At 37.4% G+C, this 20,813-nt stretch overlaps 1 protein-coding gene across 1 annotated transcript; it reads left to right on the top strand.

The window, feature by feature from the left end:
• The first annotated feature begins 6 nt into the window (after positions 1-6).
• AZI2 (5-azacytidine induced 2) lies at positions 7-20,235 on the top strand. The gene is made up of 8 exons (XM_010712886.3): positions 7-33; positions 7,137-7,366; positions 8,142-8,267; positions 8,560-8,659; positions 9,395-9,546; positions 12,766-12,827; positions 16,096-16,211; positions 19,210-20,235. The coding sequence occupies exons 2-8, from the start codon at positions 7,142-7,144 to the stop codon at positions 19,593-19,595; spliced, it is 1,167 nt and encodes a 388-aa protein (XP_010711188.1). The 5' UTR covers positions 7-33; positions 7,137-7,141; the 3' UTR covers positions 19,596-20,235.
• Positions 20,236-20,813: the final 578 nt, after the last annotated feature.

The raw sequence follows: 20,813 nt of genomic DNA, 5'->3' as shown, positions 1-20,813 counted from the left end.
ACCGCCTGGCTGGCCCGAGCGGGGCTCGGAGAGGTTGGTGCTGGAGAGGAAGGGCTCCTCGGGGGGAATCATAGAATCGTAGAATGGCCTGGGTTGAAAAGGACAACACCGATCATCTAGTTCCAACCCCCCTGCTATGTGCAGGGTCGCCAGCCATCAGACCAGGCTGCCCAGAGCCACAGAGAGGTGGGAGTCGGCCTCGGGTAGGCGTTAAAGCTTGTCAGACAGCTGCCTGTAAAGCCGGGTGGGTTGTTGTGACGGTGGGTTGCGCGGGGCCCTGGGCAGCCTCGTGTGATGGGACGTCCCTGCACTCGGGATGGGGGTTGGGGCTGGATCGGCTTTAAGGTCCCTTCCAACCCCAGCCGTTCTGTGGCTTTGTTCGTGAACAAGGGGCAAACTAAAATTCCTGGTGCGTTACGTGAAAACAGAAACAGGTAAAATTCAGGAGCAGATGGGAATGCAGGCTTTGTGGGTTGTGTTGAGCTGGAAGAAGTAGAAATGAGTACTGCTGTAGCAGCACGTAACACTGTCAGCTGTGGAGAAATTACAGCTTAAATTCCTCATGCTTCACCTAGCAGGGAAATTAACCTCCTTAAACAAGTCACTTTTCCACGCCAGGCCTGAAGGGGCCATGACCAAGTGCTTGATCTGAAGCTCAGCAGCCCTGGGCAGGGGCTTGGATCTTTGAGGTCCTTGAGGTCCCTTCCAGCGCAAGCCATTCTATGGTTCTGTGATTCCAGCAGCCTGTAGGTGTGGTGAGCAGGTCAGGCTGAAAGCTGTCCAGTGAGTGGAGTTTTTGGCATTTCTTGGAGAATACTTTTGTTTCCTGTACTGTCTCACACTTTGTGTGTGCAGTGACATCTGCATACAGGAAGACAACTCTGGAAAAGATGGAGTGAGGACAGAACATTGTTATAGTAGTCTTCTCTGGGCTTTGGAGGTCAGCTGCTCCCTGGAGACAGAGGTGTCTGTGGACTAAGAGAAGCATTTAATTTCCTGGATATTGGTGTGCCACTACTGCTAGCAATACTGGTTATTGGTATGTGTATGCCACAGATTTTTTTTTTCACAGAAATCAGAACAAATCTACTAGTACTGCATTTAGCTCCTGAGATGATATCCAATAGTTTTATCTTTCGTATATTGTGATGACCAAACCAGTAACCAGTGCTTCAGATGAGGCTGCACAGAGCAGAGTGGGACAACTGCTTCCATCATCCGAAGGCAGTGCTAGGCCCATTAATAGTTGCATGACATTCTTACTATGCAAAATGGTAGATGATCATAAGATTTGACAACACATTCATGGAGGAAAAAATGATGTTTGGGAAAGGAAGTACAAGTAACTTGAATGTTGAAAGTCATCCACTTACAACTTCCTGTTAGCAAACTGTATTCAAATGATCATGGTTGTTCAAGGTGATGAAACGTAAACCTGAAAATGTTAGCGAATTACAGGATGACCAAAGGATGTCAGTGCAATTCAGTTGAACTCTCCTTTTTATTGCTGCAACAGGTGGGGTGTTTCTGCTTGAGGTAATGCAGTTACACAAGGCTTTCACAATATCTTATCTCTCAATGCGTGAACTTACCGAGTATGAATTTATCTGACAGTTCAATTGAGCAGGAGGAAACTTATGATTGGGCGCTAGTACTTATCGCATGTTTTACAAAAGATGACATTTTTGGAAAGCAAAAGCAAATCGACCAAACAACAACCGAAAAAGGCAACCTTCTTAGTTTACTAAAATGTGGGTGTGTTTGTTCTCTATAAACATTTTTAAATGGGAAGGAGAGAACACCAAAAAATGTCTATTAAAATAATAGATAATGTTAGTGTGAGAACATACAATTCTCTCAGTAACCTTTGAATATACTATGTTTGATGCTAGGCAAGTTCAACAGCCAAAACACATATTGCCCTTTCTGGTATTCCTCTGGCACTGTTGCTTCTGATGAATTTCAAGATTAATCTGATTGTTTAATAGACAGGATTATATGATGGAATGGCCTCAAATGTCAGAGGACAATATTAGAATACAACTCCATTTTCTTTTCCTTTTCTGATAGCTGACAGGGAAAACGGGGAGGGATGGTGTTCATGAAAAGGTGAACTGAATACATTATGGTGAGGGTGCATAGTACTTGCAAATTAGCAGTGAAGATAATGCCAGATAAAAACTATATTGCATCCAGATGTGGAGTCTTCAGTACAGGGGACGTGTGGCCCTGTTGGAGTGTGTCCAGAGTAGGGCCACAGAACACCGCCTCTTCGAGGGCAGGCTGAGAGAGCTGGGGCTGTTCAGCCTGGAGAAGAGAAGGCTGTGAGCTGACCTGAGAACGGTCACAGTATCTAAAGAGGGGCTGTAAGAAAGAAGGGGACTGATTCTTTAGCAGGATCTGCGGTGATGGAACAGGGGAAGTGGCTTCAAGCTCAAAAAAGGTAGATTTGGGTTAGATGTAAGGAAAAATCTTTTTTCAGTGAGAGTGATGAGACGCTGAAAGAAGTTGCCCAGTGATGAGGTTGATGCCCTGTCTCTGGAGACTTTCAAGGTAGGCTGGTTCAGGTCCTGGGCAACCTGATCTAGCTGTGCATGTCCCTGTCCACTGCAGGGGAATTGGGGTAGGTGGCCTTCTGAGGTCCCTTCCAACTCTAAGGATTCTATGACTACGAGAAAGTAAAATTTATGGAGTGAGTGCTGTTTTTATAAAATAGGCTTTTTGTTATTTCTCTTGATCTTGTGAGATTAGACGACTGGAAGCTTGAGATTTGAAAAAATTTCTTGTTGTTCCTGAGGAAATCTGGGTGTATGCTCGAGCTCAGGCAGATTTCATGATAGGCGAACTACAGTGATCTGGTTTGAGAGTGTACAGACAATAACTGCATTTCCTGAAGGCAGCAAAGTGAAAGTAATTGGAAGGTCTCACTTAGCTGACGTGGTTGTGAAGAGCATTGAGTGTGCTGAAACTGCAGAGCTGAGTCTTTGTCAGCATGAATTCTCAGGGAGGGCTGTGGACTTTGTCCATACAGAAGGATAAGCAGTGCCCAAAGCTAGCAGCTACTGGGATGTGTGTATGCAAAGGTTTTGTTTTAAAATTGGAGCAAGAGTCTGTTTAAACAAAACAAAAAAATAACAACAACAAAAAAAACTGTTTCTGTAGAGCAGACTGTTCGGGACTGAAATTGCAGAGAACTTGAGCTCTCAGATGTGAAATGGATGCCTGATCTGATGGGTTGGCAACTCTGCCTGTGGAAGGGAGTTGGAGCCGAGTGAGATTTAAGGTCACTTCTGACCCAAGCCATTCTGTGATTTATACTGCATTCATTTCCTCCTCTGTTACAGAGAGAAAGCTAATCCACTTACTTAGTACTGTGAATACACCATACTTATATTTCCATTTATTTTAGCCCTATTTAATGTGTTATTACTGTGATTGTCCTTAGTCTTTTTATTTTTGGTGTTTTTATTCTGACCCATACTTAATGTATTTTCATAGTTAAAACTCTGCAAGAGCAAATTGATGCTTGTTCATTTTCATTATTGAGCTTTCAGTATTTTGTCTTCCTTCCCTGTTATGATACATTAGCATTAGTAGACTGTTACTAGATCGTGAATGTCCACTCTTGACAACTACTGTTTCAGGAAGCCTTGGAAGTAGTTTCATAGGGTTTTCTTCTGCAAACAAAACTTCAGAAGAGGATTAAAACACTTCATTGTCCTTACGTGCCATTTTCCTGCAGAATGTTGATCAGTTTGGGTGATCCTTTGTGGAGCCAGAAGTTGGACTTGATGATCCCCACGGGTCCCCTCCAACTCAGAGTGTTCTATGATTCTATGCTCAGGGGAGTGGAAGTCTTGCTTGTTTAAGCATATCACATACTGTGTGGAGTTTTGGTGCTAACTGCAGGAATTCTGCAGTTCTTTTGCTGGAAATTCTTTCAAAAGGAAAAACATTACTAACCTTCCTGAAATTAAGTTAGGGGCTGCAACACACTCATTCAGGGTTTCTGTGGATCAAATATATCTCTTGAATTAAATGTTTTATTTTTTATGCCTATGTGCACAAACACACCCTTCTATATGAGGCAGGGTAAACCAGTACAAAGTCTGGAGGCTGTTGCTAATGCCATTGTGAAGCCCAACTCCTCAAGTCTGAGAGGTAAACGGAGTAGAATGGTTCAGACTCCCAGTGGCCTAGGAAAAGAAATTAGGAAAATACCATCTTTAATTTTCTTTCATTTGACACTTGGAGATAGTTTGGAAACCATTCTTTTCTTCTTCAAAGCATAAAATGGGAATCTACTTGAAACTAGGAAGAATTTCACGTAATCCTGCTTTTACTGTCTCTCCTCCAGTTCCAAGTATGACGTTGAGGTTTTGAACTACAGAGTCCGTGCAGTGCTCTGCTTGCCATTAGAGCCTTTGCATCCTGAAATTCATTTGAATGGTGTTCCTCATATGTAAAACATGTTTTATATTTAACTACTCCCATGGTGTTGATGACTAATATTTGTAAAGCTCTACAAAAAGAAGAGCTGCGTTTCTGCCAACTGTTAGTAAGAAATGGGAAAAGGTTCTTATTCTCAAAATATTGAACATGTTAAATCCTAAAGCTGTAATTGGGATTGTAAAGTTCCTTTAAGTAGGCTGAGATGGACATCAATTCTAATCATAAACATTAATAGCTTGATATTGCATATTACTTTAAATATTTTAGTGAAAAATCTCCCGTGTTTACTGTTTACCACAGTGCAGATTATCTCATGCACTGGAATTCCAGACAGCTCCAAATTCACTCGGGTGCTTTGGGGTGACAGCTGTGTGGCATTTGCAGCGGTGCATACATGTGTAGCTTCGGGCTGGAGAAACCAAACAGAATAAAAGGCAGAGGTCTGTGCTGCCAATCAGCGAGCTGCTCTGCCCTGCCAGATTTGGGGAGCCCTCACTTGTGGAATAACCAAATTACGTGTAGTGTGTCAGAGACTCTTCTGTTACTCTCCTGCAGTTCATATTTTGTAAATAATGTAGTATAATAGCAGGGAAACCAAATTTTGATTCCTATATTTAAGCAACAGAATGAAAGGCTAAGGCGAGGTATTTCCTACAATATAATCCCATTTGTATTAAGTTTTGTTTTTAAGGATTTCTCTCCATTGATTAAACACTAAGAGAACTTTTTCTCCAGTTTTCTTCTTTCCCTGACAGCACAGCAAAGTTGTGTGAAATGTTTCACAGTGACCTTTGCAGAACTACTCATCTTACTGTTTAATAGCCAAGTTTATTCTTGTTTGAGCTTGTATCTTGTTGTCCTTTGAATACGAGCTTAGCAGACACAGGAGAAATAACTTTGGGATTTGTTTTGTGTGGGTTTTTTTGGTTTTCTTTTCTTTTCTTCAGAAATTCACTTTTCTGAGTTTGTTGTATTATTAGGTTTTCATAATTTACTTAGATATGTTTGGCAGTGCTGTTATAAATTTCTACTGCAACTTCTTCCGTGTCTCCATGTTGCTGGCATGACTGCAGTGCTGACTTCATTGTATGCCTTGTAAAGCTGGAACAACTGCACTTTTTTGTCACTGTAGCAGTAAGATATGAAGTGTGGGTATTATAGATACTTTCATTTTTCATTATTTGTGTTGAAGTACATACAGTGTGAATATCTGATGAGTTTCTATTCTTGACTGCAGCTGTTGAGCTTCCAGTCCAAAGAAGCATGTTTTGTGATAAAGCCTCTGTTTATTAATTGAAGTTAATGGTCTAAAAATTGCACTGCTCCTTCTGAATATTCGACTTGATGCATTTAAGCATGTGCAGTGTGTGCTGCCTCTCTCGCTTCCAAAATTTACACGTTGTCCAATCTCTTCTTTAAGAGGATGGGAGAAATTGGCTTTCCCAGTCTCAAAGGAAAACTTCTGTATGGTGGAGGCTTTGTTTTCTTTTAGCATGCCTTAAAAGCAGTCAAAAATGTCTGTACCAGCTCTTTCTGAAATGTTAAACTTATGCACTGACGTAGAAAAGCATGTGTTTTAAACCCCTTTGAATGTTGTGGGGGTTGATTATCTGTACTGCAGATAGCTTCCAGCACCGGTTTAGAGAGGAGTATCAGAAGTCTAGAGTTCAGTAACTGTAAGCTAAATGAGATTTCTTAAGTGAAGATCAGTGTAACTAGTTCTTCTGGTGGGTGCTGTTTAAAGGCACGCTTGGATTTATAAAATATTTGTATATGCTGAGTTTATGACTTACTTGGAAGACTTGCTCTTTTAGAATAAGCCAGCTCGTTTAGTTATGTTCATTTCTTTCATTCCATCATTTATGTTAGCATGCTATCTCATCAGGAGAGCAAACAAAGTTACTTTGGATACTAATAACATCCTTAATTTGCATAAGAGTTGGGGGAAATGTGCTCAAATACTGTACAGTGTTCACTAATATGGCACGTAAAGGCAAGGAGTCTTCGTAACTAAATCAGTATTGAGTGTACTGAGTGGCCTTGAACTTGTTTATGATAATGAGTAACATTAAGGGAAATGCTGTTGGGACTTCTGCCTTAAAGTCTGGAGTCTAAGATAGCATAGTTTGTGTTGTAACGAAAGCTCAGTGTAATGATTATTTAGTAATTTGTCATCCAGGTGAGTTTGCCCAGTGATGGTCTAATGACTGCCAGTTTTTTTACACACATGTTGAGATAAATCATGCCACTAAGTATGCTTTAATTCATATATTAAAGTTGTATTGTAAAAGTTGGGAAGTGTATAAATATTTGCATTCTAGAACAGATCAAATTTGATACCTTCCTTTTGGTGTGCCTGTTCCCAAGAAGCGTAATTGACTTCCACAACTGTAACCTTATACTGTAGTTCAATACTGGCTTGCAAAAACTCTAGTTAGACATTGCTTTGAAGTACATGTATTTGTTAACAAAGTTTATTGGATGATGTTACATTTTTATGAAAATGAGGAGCTCGTAAATCTGATGAATGCTCAAAATATTTGTATCATGTTACAGTGGAAGATTTTTTTCTGAAATTATTTTAAGATATAAAATGGGTCTCAAGATTTTCTGTAGGATTAAGGTGAGACTTGAGATGAATTTCTCTTTGTGAAAATTTTACTCACATCTGTCTTTTTAAACAGGTGTCATGGAGGAGTTGGTGGAGGATGACATCTGTATTTTGAATCATGAAAAAGCAGACAACAGTCATAAGAGAGATGGGGAGATTCCTGTTTCAGCTTACAGTGGAGATGAGTCTGTTGCTTCCCACTTTGCACTTGTCACTGCATATGAAGATATCAAGAAGCGACTAAAGGAGACGGAGAAGGAGAATTCCTTTCTAAAGAAAAGAGTGAGAATTTTAGAAGAGAAGGTAAGAAAAAAGGCAATTACTACCTTTACCAAGAAACAAATGGGTTGTTACCCTTCCTGAGTTTCAAATTTCAAAGTGTACAGAAACTCAGAGTTTGGTAAGGTACATATTTCCAAATATAGGCATTCATATAGAATACTTTTTCAGGGGGCAGAGAAATGTAACGGGCAAAATGAGTAGTACACATACTTTGAGGGCCAATACAAAAGTGAGGGGCAGAGATGCGCTATTTTTATGATTTGGTTTCTCATTCTTTCTTTAAATTAAGACCTAGAGGAGGAGATACTCAAGGTTGCTTTGGTTTTGTATTTGTCTTTTAAAACTCTTAATTTTTAAGGAAATATTTATAAATCTGTCATGAACATCTGTGGCAGTTATACTAAATGCTTTCAAATGCCTTAATACTTTTAAAACATATGTGCAGGAGAAACAATTAAAATGATAGTGTGATAGTCAAAACAAGAGCCTTCTACACAAGCAGGTGTGACTTGAACTTGGAAAAAATATGGTTAAGGAATTGTCTGTCACTAATCGTGACTTGTGGATTGTTTTCAGTACATAGCAGTGAGCTAGCAGACACAATGTATGGCTCAAGATACCAGAATTCATAGATGGCTTTTGGTGTGCTTTCACGTTAGAAAAAGAAATAAATAAAAATCAATTTATTCCAGTAATTTCTAATCTTAAAAAAATGCAATTACTGATTTTTTATTTTTTTTTTCTCTATGTATAATAATCAAAACTTCTTATTTCTCATCTCATCTTAAACTTGCAGCTGCTTGGCTCCCGTCTGGAGGAGGAATGCAGTTCAGTTGGACGTGAACAAGTCAATAGGGCATACCAAGCCTACCGAGAGGCCTGCATTGACAGAGATAATCTGAAAAGCAAACTGGATAAAATGGTATGTCTTAAGTAAGGATTTAAACACAGATGAATACAACATAGTTTGTGGATGTTATCTTGGAATGAATTTTTATCTGCTGAATATCTGAGATAGTTGTTTTATCACTCTTTCAAGTGTATACTTGGTGATGCTATGTGTTGGAGAAATAATACTGTTAAGTATCTTTATTTTCATACAGGGCTAGACTGAAAAAAAATCAAAGCAGGATTTATTTGGTATTTAGAAAAAAAAAGTTGAATTGTCAGACGTGATAGAAGAAAACTTTCTCTGTTTTATTTTCTGAAAATAGATGAAAGAAACTGCAGAATCCATGAAAAACTTGAATGAACAGTTGCAGTCCAAAGAAGTAGAGCTCTTACAACTAAAAACTGAAGTGGAAACACAGCAAGGTACTCAGTTACTCTGTCTTGGTATATGCTGGCTATTTTCAGTGGTTATATTACAAACTAAGGGCATTAAGAATTTTAATTCTCTATAGTAGTTAGGTAAAGAAGGTGAAATACTGTACTTTAAGTTTGTGTTGTCTTGTAAATGATGACATGCATGTTAAATCATCGAGAGACAAGGAGCTCAAGGTAAAGACTTGAGGCTATTTTGGCCAATATTACAGTGCTTAAATTGCATTACTTTACAAGCATGTGATGTGCTACTTCCATTGCACGCTTTTATGCAGTTGAACACTGGGGGTTTTCTTTCTGTTGTTCTGTCTTCTCTAACTAGCCACTTAAGACTGGTGAGATGCTAGGATCATGGTAGGTTGCTTCTTAATAGTAACTACCTGATTTTATTTCTGTCTAATAAAGACTTACCTAACTTCTAAACTTTCCTTTTCTTTTGATTGCATCTTTTGTTTTTTCTGGTCGGAATTTCTTGAGATGCAAACTTGGAAAAAAAAGCATGGGTAAATTGTGCAACAGTATAAACAGGAGGAAAAGAGGCTCATGTTTTCAAAGCATTGGAAGAAGTGTGTAAGTTGGTATATACCTTGTATATTTGTTATTAACTGATTTTTATATTTGCCAGGATTAGGCTGTCACACAGGGTATGGAGTGGTTGAGGTGAAACCTTATGTTTATGGTTGTTCTTGAACTGGGACTAAAATCTAATTGGTGGTTTTTTTTCAGTTATGAAAAGTCTGAATTGTTGTACTCAGACCAGCTGGGAAATAGAGAAGCTGAACAGTGACCTGAAAGTGCACAGTCTGGAACAGGATCTAGAGAACCTCAAGCAAGAGTGCAATAGTCTCAGAAAGGAATTGCAGAAATATAAACAGAAGGTACTTTCATTTTTAAGTATTTTTTGTATGAATAGTTTTGATTTCATTACAGCATTACTTTGAATACCCTTTTCAAGCAAAATAAAGGGTAAATAAATAGATGCAAAGAATCTCATCCCTAGCACATGAAATAATTTAAGGCTCTGTCTGCATGGGGAAGTCTCAGCTTGCTGAATAATCTTTTAGGTCTGGCATATATTCAAGGGTAATTGAGCCCAGTCTTTCACAGTTACAGGGGACAAAGCTGATGCTGTAAGCTGATTGCCTTGGATGAGGTTACAGGTGAGAACTGGATTTGGTAGCTGGAGGTCTTACCTTGAGTTGTCCATAGGAAACAGGTAAAATAGAGGGCACAATAGGATTTGAACGTCTGAGGCTAGAAGAGACTGTCATAGTGCCTGAAGAAAATTAAGAATTGAAAGAACTTGAAAATCTAAAGTAGTAGAAGAGAATGGAACTGGCTGTGCAAGTAGCTGAAAAGTGAGGGAACCAGTAAAACTGTTCAGTTGCTTTGTCTTATACCTAAAAACTCATTCAGACATGGAGGCAAAGATTTGTTAAGTGTAAGATAGGATGATGAATTATAATGATAAAGCAGGAATTAATGGGGTGGAGTTGATAGTTTGCATAAGAAAATCAAAGGAAGATCTGAGACAGAAAAGGCAAATACAGTTGAAGATAAGTATCAGTGTCTGCTCTTTCCCTCTCTTGTTCACTCCTGTTTGTCTTATGAACAGTAAAAAGGACCTAAACAGAGGGAGAGGAGGGAATGGTTGTGGAAGAAGGATTGTTTGGAGAAAATGGCAAACTTTTTTAACCAGTACATTTTCCATCAGGATTTGAAATGAAATACAGGTTTTCAGAATTTTGCCAGTGCCTCTTTGATGCTCTTCTCCCTGTTTTATAGGCAGGTGGCTGTTGTGAGGAAATGACTGTATAATGTAGATGTGGTTAGGATCTCAAAAAAGAAACACTGGGTTACCCTAACAGTAATAAAATACAGAACTAAAATAATTCAAAAGACACGAAAACTGGTGCATACTTAATACTTCACGTTTTATAATGGCAGTCTCTAGGTCTCTGCAGTCACAATGAAATTATAAAATAGATTTAAAGAAGTTAAAGGTGATTGTTTCAAGAAGCTGGCTTATTTAGACTCTGTGATCATGATTATGAAATTTTGTTTCACATGGTATTTTTGAGTCATGTTCACGGTACATGAGACTTAGAAGCAGAATCCTTGCGTGGCCGTTATCCTGCTTCCTAATAGGATTTGTTTTAATTTGGAAATGTTCCTTTTTCTCATGGGCACATGTACATTACTACAGAAATTTACTTCTGAAGCAAATCTAATCATCACTGCCTACTCTGCCTTGCATTATGGAGCAGCCTGGAGTGTGGAAATTAGATTCCTTTTTGATGAAACTAGTAAGATGCATCTCAACTTCTTCTGGGTATTCAGAGAGTAGACATAGCTAGTTTCAAGTAATGTCCTTCTCCTTTGCTGCCTTCAAAGCACGTATAGTTGGAGCATTGGATTCTCATCAGAACAAGTCTCTAAGGATCTGCTGCCATCAGCAGCTTACACAGACACGTGCATACATCAGTTGTCTCAGTTTTAGTCTGTTTGTTCCACTAGGTGGGGGTAAAACACATTACTTGGAAGGTACGCCAGGTGTTTTGTTAATCTTCATTGCTGTTGGTTGTTTTCACCTAAATTTGGCATTATTTTAGATATTTTCAATAACTTGTAGGTTCAGAAGTTGTACTTAAATTTCTGTGCACTTTTAATGTCCTCAGGTAGTTTTATAGAAATAATTGAAGGTTGTAGATTTCAGTGTGAGAATTAATGTTCCTGGAATGAACAGAATAAAATAGCATTTGTGAGGAATACTAGACATAACTCTGAAATAATGCTTAGGCCAGAAGCTTTTGTTTTAGAGAATAAACAGGAGGAAAAAAACTCTCTCTTTTAATATCATTTCTACTCGATCCTTTTAACTACTTAATATAGAAACCGAAAACGTTTTCAAATGTAGGGTAATATAGTGCAACTGAGTTTTTGAACAACCAAATTGAATCTCTAATGAGCAGTAAGAAAGTCTTTAGAAGCAGAGAGAGGAGAAATTCTCGGGAAATACAGAAATATAATGGTAATGACAGGTCACAATTTTTTCAAAATGAGGTGCTACTTTTTTCTTTTTAATGTTTTAATTAAATTCATTAACATTTTCAGATGCTTTCTTTTCAAAGTAGATATACGTCCTATATTTTTTCTATGTAAATATTCTTGTTCAGGTTTTGCATTGTATTTGATGCAATGTGTTGGACATTATATTGACAGGTTTCTTGAAGTTTTAATGGACTGTCATAAAACCACAGTAACTGGTGCCAGATTCATTATAGCTTTGGCTAGAAGGAATGGTAGAAAGGGAATGTGAAAAAAAGGAGTATGAGTGAGGGTCTAATAGAAGCATAACTGATGAAGCAAGATGCATGTTTGATTTGTTAAGCACTCCTGTTAACTTCCATGAGGCTGCTTGTATCACAGATCAAAGAAGTGGTAAGGTTGGACAGGACCTCTGGAGATCATCTGGTCCAGCCCCCCTTGCTCAGTCAGTGACACCTAGAGACCAGGACCATGAATTTGTGTTACAGTTTCAAGCAGTCTCAGACTTGAGGGATAAATTGTGTTTTATGATAAAAGTAATGTGTGGCACTGAATCTTCACTGAAAGAGTTTGCTCTGATTTAAAGGTCTTTTTATATGAACACAGAGAAAGAAAACTAATAACTGTCCTCATACCTAGACAGCAGACTCTTTGGAAGTCAAAAGTTTTTCGTCAAGTATTTCTCTTCCAAGAAGCACAAATTCCAAGGACTCAGCTGTAACAGTAAATACTGGAAGTATAGTGGTGGCTGATTTGAAGCACTTTGTCTAGTCATATAGAATCAGCATGTTGTAACCCATGCTGTTTTATTAATGAATTCATGCAGTCATGAATGAGGAATGCTGTCACATAAGTAGATTGTTTAGGCATTTTAAGTGGAAATTCTTAGTAAAACTCTTTATGCTCATTTTGAAAATTGCTGTAGCCAACACAAATGGAAACTACTTGTGATGTTTAATATTAGCTAACTTGCAGGCTTATTGCAGTATTTTCCAGTAGATTTGAGCTCATCTGTTAATTTTCTTTCCTTTCTTCATTCTGTTATGCAGGACCAGGACCAAGATGAAAATCCATTAAATGGAGACATTCTTCAAAGGCAAGCTGTTCAGAGGTATGAAAATCAAGTGGCTTTCATGTTTTATACTTAGTTTACTGGGAGACAGTTAAATGATTGAGTAGATATTCTTACAGCCTCTTCAAATGTGTTAATTCAAACAATATAATCTAATTTAAAGTCCAGGCAAATACTCATTTAGAAAAACCATTGTCTTTTTCCCCCTCACTGCTGTGAAGAGTGAATGTTGTCTATGAAGTCCAGAATGATGAAAATATTTACATCTTCAGACTCTTGTGAAATGAAAATTTCTCTTCAAGAAAATGAAACTCTCGGATTCAAAACTCAATTTTTTAATAATTTGTTCAGTTGACGAGTTGGTAGATTATTTTCCAAGTCTCATTTCATTTTTCAAGAATTTCTTCATTCTTTGTATGAGGAAGTTTCTGTGTTTGCTTGTGTGGTGGCTTCAAATTTCTTGCTTAGTATTGGAATATATATTTCTATTAGGAGCCACGTTAAAGGATTTTTTTTAACTGAGGTGCCATTATGTGAGCAAAAAGAAATGGCAGCTTGCCTGGTAATTGCTAATGTAAGAGAAAGCACTGTTCTTATTTTACAGCATTTAAATAAGGAAAATTTGTGCTTCTGATAGTGTCCTCTGTTATCCTGTGTTCAGTGTGTGCGCCATATTGGAAAGTACATATATTACTAATCACTAATCTGAATCTTAGGGATTGAAAGAGACCTCTGGAGACTCCAACTCCTGCTGCTAAAACAGGTTTCCTAGAATAGGTTACACAGGTGGTTTTTGAATATCTCCACAGCAAGAGACTCCACATCCTCTCTGGGCAGCCTGTTCCAATGCTCTCTCAACCTCACAGTAAGGAAGTTTTTCCTTGTTTGTATGGAACTTCCTGTGTTCCAGTTTGTGCCCGTTGGCCCTTGTTCTGCTGCTGGGCCTTTGTACTGCTGGAAGGAGCTGGTCCCAACCTCTTGTCTTCTGCTCTTTAGATATTTATAAGCATTGATAAGATGCCACCTCAATCTCCACCAGTCTGAACAGTCCCATGTCTCTCAGCCATTCCTAATAAGGTATATGCTCCAAGCCTCACATCATTTTTGTGGTCTTCCTTTGCACTCTCTGGAAGTTCCCTGTCTTTCTGGAACTGAGGAGTCCAGAACTGGACATGATAATACCCTTTAACTCTTTATGCAGACAAACAATTCATGACTGCCTGGAAGTTTCAAGATATTCTGCCTCAAATAAATGACATTCTCCCTCCATCTCTTATACCCAGTTATGCCTATTCATGTACTTCCCCAGTTTTCCACAAGAGGGTAGAGTATTCCCTCCTAATGTCAGGCTGTTTAGAAGAGTATCATCTTGCTTACTGGGCTACTGAAGAGATGAGAGAGGAAATCAGTCACTGAGAAAGAACACTGTAGTGTATCTGTAGATACTTCTTTCATATGTTCTCTGGTGAAATTATGATAACACTGTACACACTATGCCATTTGCACTCTCTCTTGTGGTTTCTGCTGGAGCTTCATAGTCTTACATGTCTGAAAAAAGGTGCTAGTTCAAGGTAAAATGGTTCTCTCTTTGTTCCTACAAAGAAAATTTATTTCAAGAAGTCACATTCAGGTGGCAGCTGTCAGAATTAACATATGTGCAACATAGTGTTTATTGTAATGTGATATACATAATGAGCATGTAGTGCTTTTGGAAAAAATAAGTCCATCTGAAAATCTGCAGGGTAAAGAAGAAAGAAAAGAGAAAACCCTGAAAAAAACTCCTATGTGAAACATTTGTTGTAGCAAGCAATCACAATGTTTGTGAGGGTAAAAGGTATTTGCAGTTTGTTAACATTGTGGAAAGAGATTATTTCACATTTGTCAGCAACCGTCTAATACTTCTTTAAATTTTGAGTTTGCAAACCTAGTTTACTGTACATTGAGTTATAGTGGTTCTAAAATCTTACATAATATCTTTTAATTTTTTTAAGGTGATCATATTCTTACTATTTTCAGGCTGGGGACTGTTGGCAAAATATTGGAAATGTGTTTCTGAGAGGTGCAGAATTCATACATTCTTTTGCTTTTACTCTAGTAATAAGAATAATGAAAAAGAAGGGAAGAAAAGATCAACTTAATTAGATTCAGCTGTGTATTACAAAATCTAGCTTTGTATTAAAAGAAAAGCAAGAACAAAAAAACAAAGAGTATTTGTGGATAGAAGTTTTTGCTTTCTCATAAAGTGTAGAGTGAACACACAAGCACATACGGGAAGAGAAATTATAATATTCAAGGTTTATGTTATCTGTGTGAAGGCAGTACAGGGTAAACATCCAACACCTAGAAGTCCTTCATTATCAATCTTTGCGGTGAGGTTCTTGGTCATCCCTTTGCAAGGTCCTTTAAAGAAGCTGAACTTATGTTACAAAATCCCTTCCAGATGGTAATGTTCTATACTTACCAGTTTTACGTATAAATATAGTTAAGTATTGGACAGTTTTGATATAACTGATGTTTGGTCTTATTTTTGAGGCTTTTTAAAATGTGATTTTTTTTATTAAACATTCAGTGCCAAAAGGATTCTGCAGTTAAAGACCTGAAGTTTTGTTAAAGTATATTGATGGATTTTCTGGATCTCTGTTCATCTTCACTTTCTTAATAGATAATTATTTTAAATTTCAGCATTGGAACACTGCTACTGTTGCTAAATATTTCCTATTGTTTCCTATTCAGATAATGAAATTGATCTCTAATTTTTATCCTTTATGATAAAGCAGTATATTATATAAATTAGGTGACTTGAATCAGAAACACTGCTGAATTATTTCAGTTTGATCTGTGTGTGTGCACTCTCTATCTCTGTTATTGAGTCTGAAATTATTATACAGAAGTGAATAGTGTAAAAGCCCCAATATCTATTTTTTTTATTGAATATCTAACATGGCCAGGATCACAATTATGATGGTATGTAAGGTCATTTGTCAAAAGCCATTCAGAATTAATAGTCTACTTTTGCAATTTAGTGTTCATTTAATAGGTAATGTATATATCATTTATGTATATATCATTTAATGTATGTATTTATAAAGGTTAAACTTTGTATAATATACAAAGTTTGTTCACTTTATGGTAATCATCAGAAGTGCTTGTTTCCTTTTGAATTTTGGTGCTCTAATAAAATAAGTAATATATATCAGGCAAAACCAATTAACAGTTAATGTTCAATGAGCCTTGGAAATGTTAGTAAGTATGGGGGTGCTCCAGAGATGGCAAGTATTTAATGTTGAATTTTTTTTTGTTTTGAAAGTGTGCAGCAAGCATATTGGGAACTGAAGAGAGAAATGTCTAATTTGCAGCTAGTGACTGAAGTGCAAACTGAGGTTCTACGAAAATTGAAAACAAACATAACAGCGACCAAGAAAGGCAAGTCAGTGTTTGCAGTAGCAGACCTTACAAAAACAAATCGTAGATCCAAGCTGTACCATTTTAAAAAGAAGCTAGCTATCATATCTTATCAGAATCTCATCAATTGAAGTTGATAAGCTAGGCTACATTATGGTTCCAGCCTAGCCATTTTCTGCTTTTGCTTCTGTCTTATACTGGTCAACTTCACACATAAAGGTGTTGCTGATGTGTTTTTCCTTCAGTACTGTATTCTGTTCCCCTTGTGGCTTTTTTCTCAGTCAAGTGTTGCTTATGTGCACAAGGCTGAGGTGTTAAGTTTACTTGTATTTGACCTTTTACCACAACTACTTAAAAAAAAAATATATATATATATATATTTCAATTGTTGTCTTATTTTCCCAGTTTAGCATTTTCCCGATATAGTATTAATTTGGTAGCATATTAGACTTCAATAGACTGAAATTCCATTATCTTTGTATATTTTGTTAACATTCTGAAAAGTTGCACTTTCTAGCAAACTGCTGTGCAAGGTGACTTTTTCTGACTGATAGTACAAAACTGTCTTATTTCTGCTGCTACCTTGTAAGCAGTTTAGGGGAGAATAACTTCTGTGAGCAGTTAATCAGATGTTTTTTTTATTTTGTGTGAATGTTTCTCTTGAGCCAAATGGTTTACAGGAAGGTTCTTATTTGTTGAGGCATGACTTATCAGTCCATTAGGTTATCTCAGTATTCTTCCCTTGCTTGAGTGCTGGTATTTACTGTGTTCAGAATACAGAAGATGCTGGTCAGAGAAACTGAACTTGGTTACTTTTGTGACAGTCTTCAGGGTCCCTTTTTTATTTCTAAACAGCTTTGGGCTCAATGACCCAAAGACAGGATTCACCTGCAGGTAAATGGCTGGCTGACTAATCTGTGGCCCACAGTGATTAATGATAATTCTCTGGTACTTGGCTGATAAATTATTAACATTTTCCGAAGTGTGTAAGAGTAGGTGGACAACTTTAGTGGAAATGAAAACTTTTTTTTGTATGTGTTGCTCATAAATGTAATGTAGATACACCTGTGCTGGTATTTGTAGAAAAATATCAGCTTGTGCTGAGCAGGGGTTGAATTTGCTTAAAACATCTTTGTAGTGCTAGGTATTTTACCATAAACAAACCACTTGCTGCTATTAGAATATATATTAGGGATGAGGGAAGCTTTATATTATTTATTATTACTGATCATCATCTTTCAAGGTGTGTAAAGCGTGCAGAACACAGTTCATTGCTGTGTTTATGATGTTAACATTCCAATTCTAATTGCCTCCCTACAAAAATAACAGCTAACATCAACAAATGTGTTTCTGCTGATGGATTTTTGCTGTTTTTGAAGGCCTTTTCTACAGAGCATGTGAAGCTCAGCCTTTATTTTTGCCTTGCAGAGTACCTGATAGCAGGTATAACATGAGCAGATTTAAGATTAAAAACTAAAGTTTCTCCCCTGCTGAGTAATGTGTCTGTTAAAGTGTTTCAGGTATCTCAAAAAATTGATAGCTTAGAGGGACCTTCACAGAACTTCTCAAAGGTACCAGCCCTGAGTTGGTATGTTGGTGGCTGCTACAGTATACTCTGTAATCTACTTGCAGTGTAGGAAAACATTGTTGCCATGGTTTTGCTTCCTTGGCAAAGATTCTCATCTCTGTTCTTTGCCAGTTATGAGGCTACTCTTTAATTTGAACACTGCAAATATTTAATTTTGACTCGTCCTAATCTAAGGAATAATCAGAAGTTTTTCCAACTATTCCACTCATGGAAAAGTGTAATGCTATAATGCTACAGAATTTTGAATATGGCTGTGGCACTTCAAACAGCCAAGGTATCTGAAAAATTAATGTAAATATTCCAGAGAGTAAAACCTACTTTGTCTGTAAATGATTAATGATGACTACCATTTTTCAACTGATGAACTGTAGTAGTACTTGAAATGTGCTACATTAGATTCCATTCTCCTTAAGCTTCTAAAGGTTACCGAAATTTGAATGGCCTTTTAGACCTGCCAGGATGAAGAGGCTAAATCCAATTTATCACCATCTCTTTCAGATACAGTGTCTCTACTGTTGGCAAGTGCCTTTGGCTGACATTTGCAAGCTGGGTAACATCCTTTAATTTTTAGTGACAAGTTGCAGTTGAGTATTTTGACCAAGATAGTGGCTCTTATTTTTGTTCTTTCAAGAGCTAAAGACAAAAATCACAGTTCCTATTCCAGATTCACAACTATTCTGGAAAATGATCTGTGAGTTCCTTCAACTATAGGAATCAATTATCTACTCCATTGAGGTAGCACTACATGACCTGAGCATTTTCATCTGTCTGAACAGACAGATGTGTATTGTTGCAGCTCTTTCATTTCAAGTAAACACTGTCCTACTTCAAAATCCTTCCCTTTCTAATGTAGTTAAAAGCTTGACTGAAATTTCAGATGACTGAACGTTGCAGTCTGTGGCTTTACTTTCAAAAGTTAGACAATACTGGAGTACCCGGAACCTGTGAACATGCATTTCCTCCTTCTGTTTCATGGACTGGGAGCATTTAGGTTCTTGGCAGCCTGAGAACACGACTTGTTAAAAGAACCAGTAAAGTAGGAAGAAGTGTCCTCCTTTGTAAGCAATATTCTGAATCTGGTAAATTTTTCCAAGCGCATGGAAGTCCTCTGTTTCAGCATTCATTCCAGTCTTGTCAAAAAAATTACTCAGTCTGCTGGTGTTGAAGTGGGGAATGGGAGTTGGTGTTGGGTATATTTAGATATTGTGATTTGAGGATCTCTGGTTCATCTTGCAAACTCTGACTGAATAAGTTAGTATATTCAGTTTGTAACATTTAATTAGTAGTTACTAAATCAAAAGATGATTTGAAAATCTGTAGGTTGAAAACCCGGCTTTAACATACCTGCTATACTGTTGTACATTTTAGAGTACATGACAAATGCACTAAATAATCCAATGTAATTTAAAAACCTTTTTAAATCTTTTTCAGCTGCCTCTTCTGCACCAGTACAATGTCTTGAGTTGAAGGATATTACAAAGCAGAACCTGATGTCTGGGGTGGTGTATAAAAAACTCTCACAGAGTGATAAAGTACACTGCAGCGCTGCACCACCCCCTCTGCCGGGAGATGTGGAAATCCCATCTGAAAGGGTGATTCTACAAGCATGGACAGATGAGAGACCCATTCCAGTTGATGGTAAAACATTTCAGGAACACCATTCTTACGGAAAGAGCTCTCTGGAAGATAATTCCTGGGTATTCCCAAGTCCTCCAAAACCTAATGAGAATGTATTTTGGGAAACAAATAAGGTTTTGTCAAACTGTCCGGCAGATTACCTAGATCAGTGTAATCAAAACTGTCTGCACAAGAACTAAGCAATTTTTAGAATGAACTGTGACATTTTAGAATGATTCTGAATAGGCACCTTACTGCTTGAACTTTTGAAGAGGTATTTAAATTGGTTGAAGTGGGGTTTTTTTGGTTGTTGGTTGTTGTTTTGTTTTGTTTTTTTTTTTAAATATTCTATTTCTAAAACAGAAAACCCTGTCTTCCTCTGCTGTAAATCAGGAGCAAGTTCCTTGAAGTTAAAGCTCTGATGGTATAATGTGAACGAATCGAGCATAGGGCTTACACAGTCTTTGTTGCAAATGGCATCTGTTTCCAAAAGATTACAGCAAATAGTTCTTGAAATAAAACAAAATTTCATTCTGTATTTGTTTGCTATTTGTATGTTTTCAAGAAGATATTTGGTGGTGTTCAACTTGTAACAGCTCTGAGTTTGTTTTTGTCAGGTTTTTTTTGCAGATTAAGATACTAAATGAAGATTGGATTATCTCCCTCTCTCCTTTCAATTAACTTTCTTACTCCTGTGGTTTAGAAATGCTTTTTTGTGATTTTCATCAAAAAGGTGAGATTTTTGTTAAAATTTATGTGAGATACCGGCAAGGGAAGAATCACTTGTAGGCTATCCTGTTTAGGTCACACTGTTTGGGGCATTATGAGGTTGTTTTTTTTTTTTTAGGGGGGGTAAAAAAAAAAAGGGGAAAAGGATCATAAGTAACACCGCTGAACGCAGTGATTCCTAACAGCTCAGTTCCCCCTGCGTATTCTGGCTGTGGGAAACCACCTGAGTTCTGCACTCAGTGTTACCTGCCACAGAATCATCCTATTCACGGTGCACTTATCCTTACAGTGCCTCCTTTGCACATCACCAGAACCTTGACTTTTTATTTGTGTGGTTGTTAAAGCTACTAATTTTTCTTTTATTAAAGAAATAAAGCCTTAATTTAATTAGAGTAGGTGTTCTAGTTCATTGTTTTGGTATCCTTAGTACTCCATTGAGAACTGAAGTTACTCAGATCATGACTGCCTGCTTTGTAGACTGTGTGTCCTAGTACTTTTTTGGGGGTTTCAACTTAAGGCCAAGAACTGTTTCTAGACAAATACAATTTATGCCTTGTTTTTTAGAAACTTTTGCTTCTTTATCTAAGTTTAGTACAACAAGCTTTAGTAAATGATTTGACAGCTCAATACTTTGCAGGAAAATGCTTTATATTTCAGATCCATGAAGCTTTTGACCTGTAATGAGTGGG

The sequence above is a fragment of the Meleagris gallopavo genome, chromosome 6 (assembly GCF_000146605.3).
Source record: "Meleagris gallopavo isolate NT-WF06-2002-E0010 breed Aviagen turkey brand Nicholas breeding stock chromosome 6, Turkey_5.1, whole genome shotgun sequence".
In the NCBI taxonomy this organism is placed as follows: domain Eukaryota; kingdom Metazoa; phylum Chordata; class Aves; order Galliformes; family Phasianidae; genus Meleagris; species Meleagris gallopavo.
The sequence above is the reverse complement of the archived record's forward strand: the minus strand, read 5'-3'. Positions and strand labels throughout refer to the sequence as shown.

What these genes read in the sequence shown, in the direction of transcription:
- AZI2 (XM_010712886.3), top strand. Translation starts at nt 7,142, where the DNA reads ATGGAGGAGTTGGTGGAGGATGACATCTGTATTTTGAATCATGAAAAA. An exon ending in TGAAGTGGAAACACAGCAAG is followed by an intron (nt 8,660 to 9,394) that starts GTACTCAGTTAC and finishes GTTTTTTTTCAG; the next exon opens with TTATGAAAAGTCTGAATTGT. An exon ending in CAAAGGCAAGCTGTTCAGAG is followed by an intron (nt 12,828 to 16,095) that starts GTATGAAAATCA and finishes TTGTTTTGAAAG; the next exon opens with TGTGCAGCAAGCATATTGGG.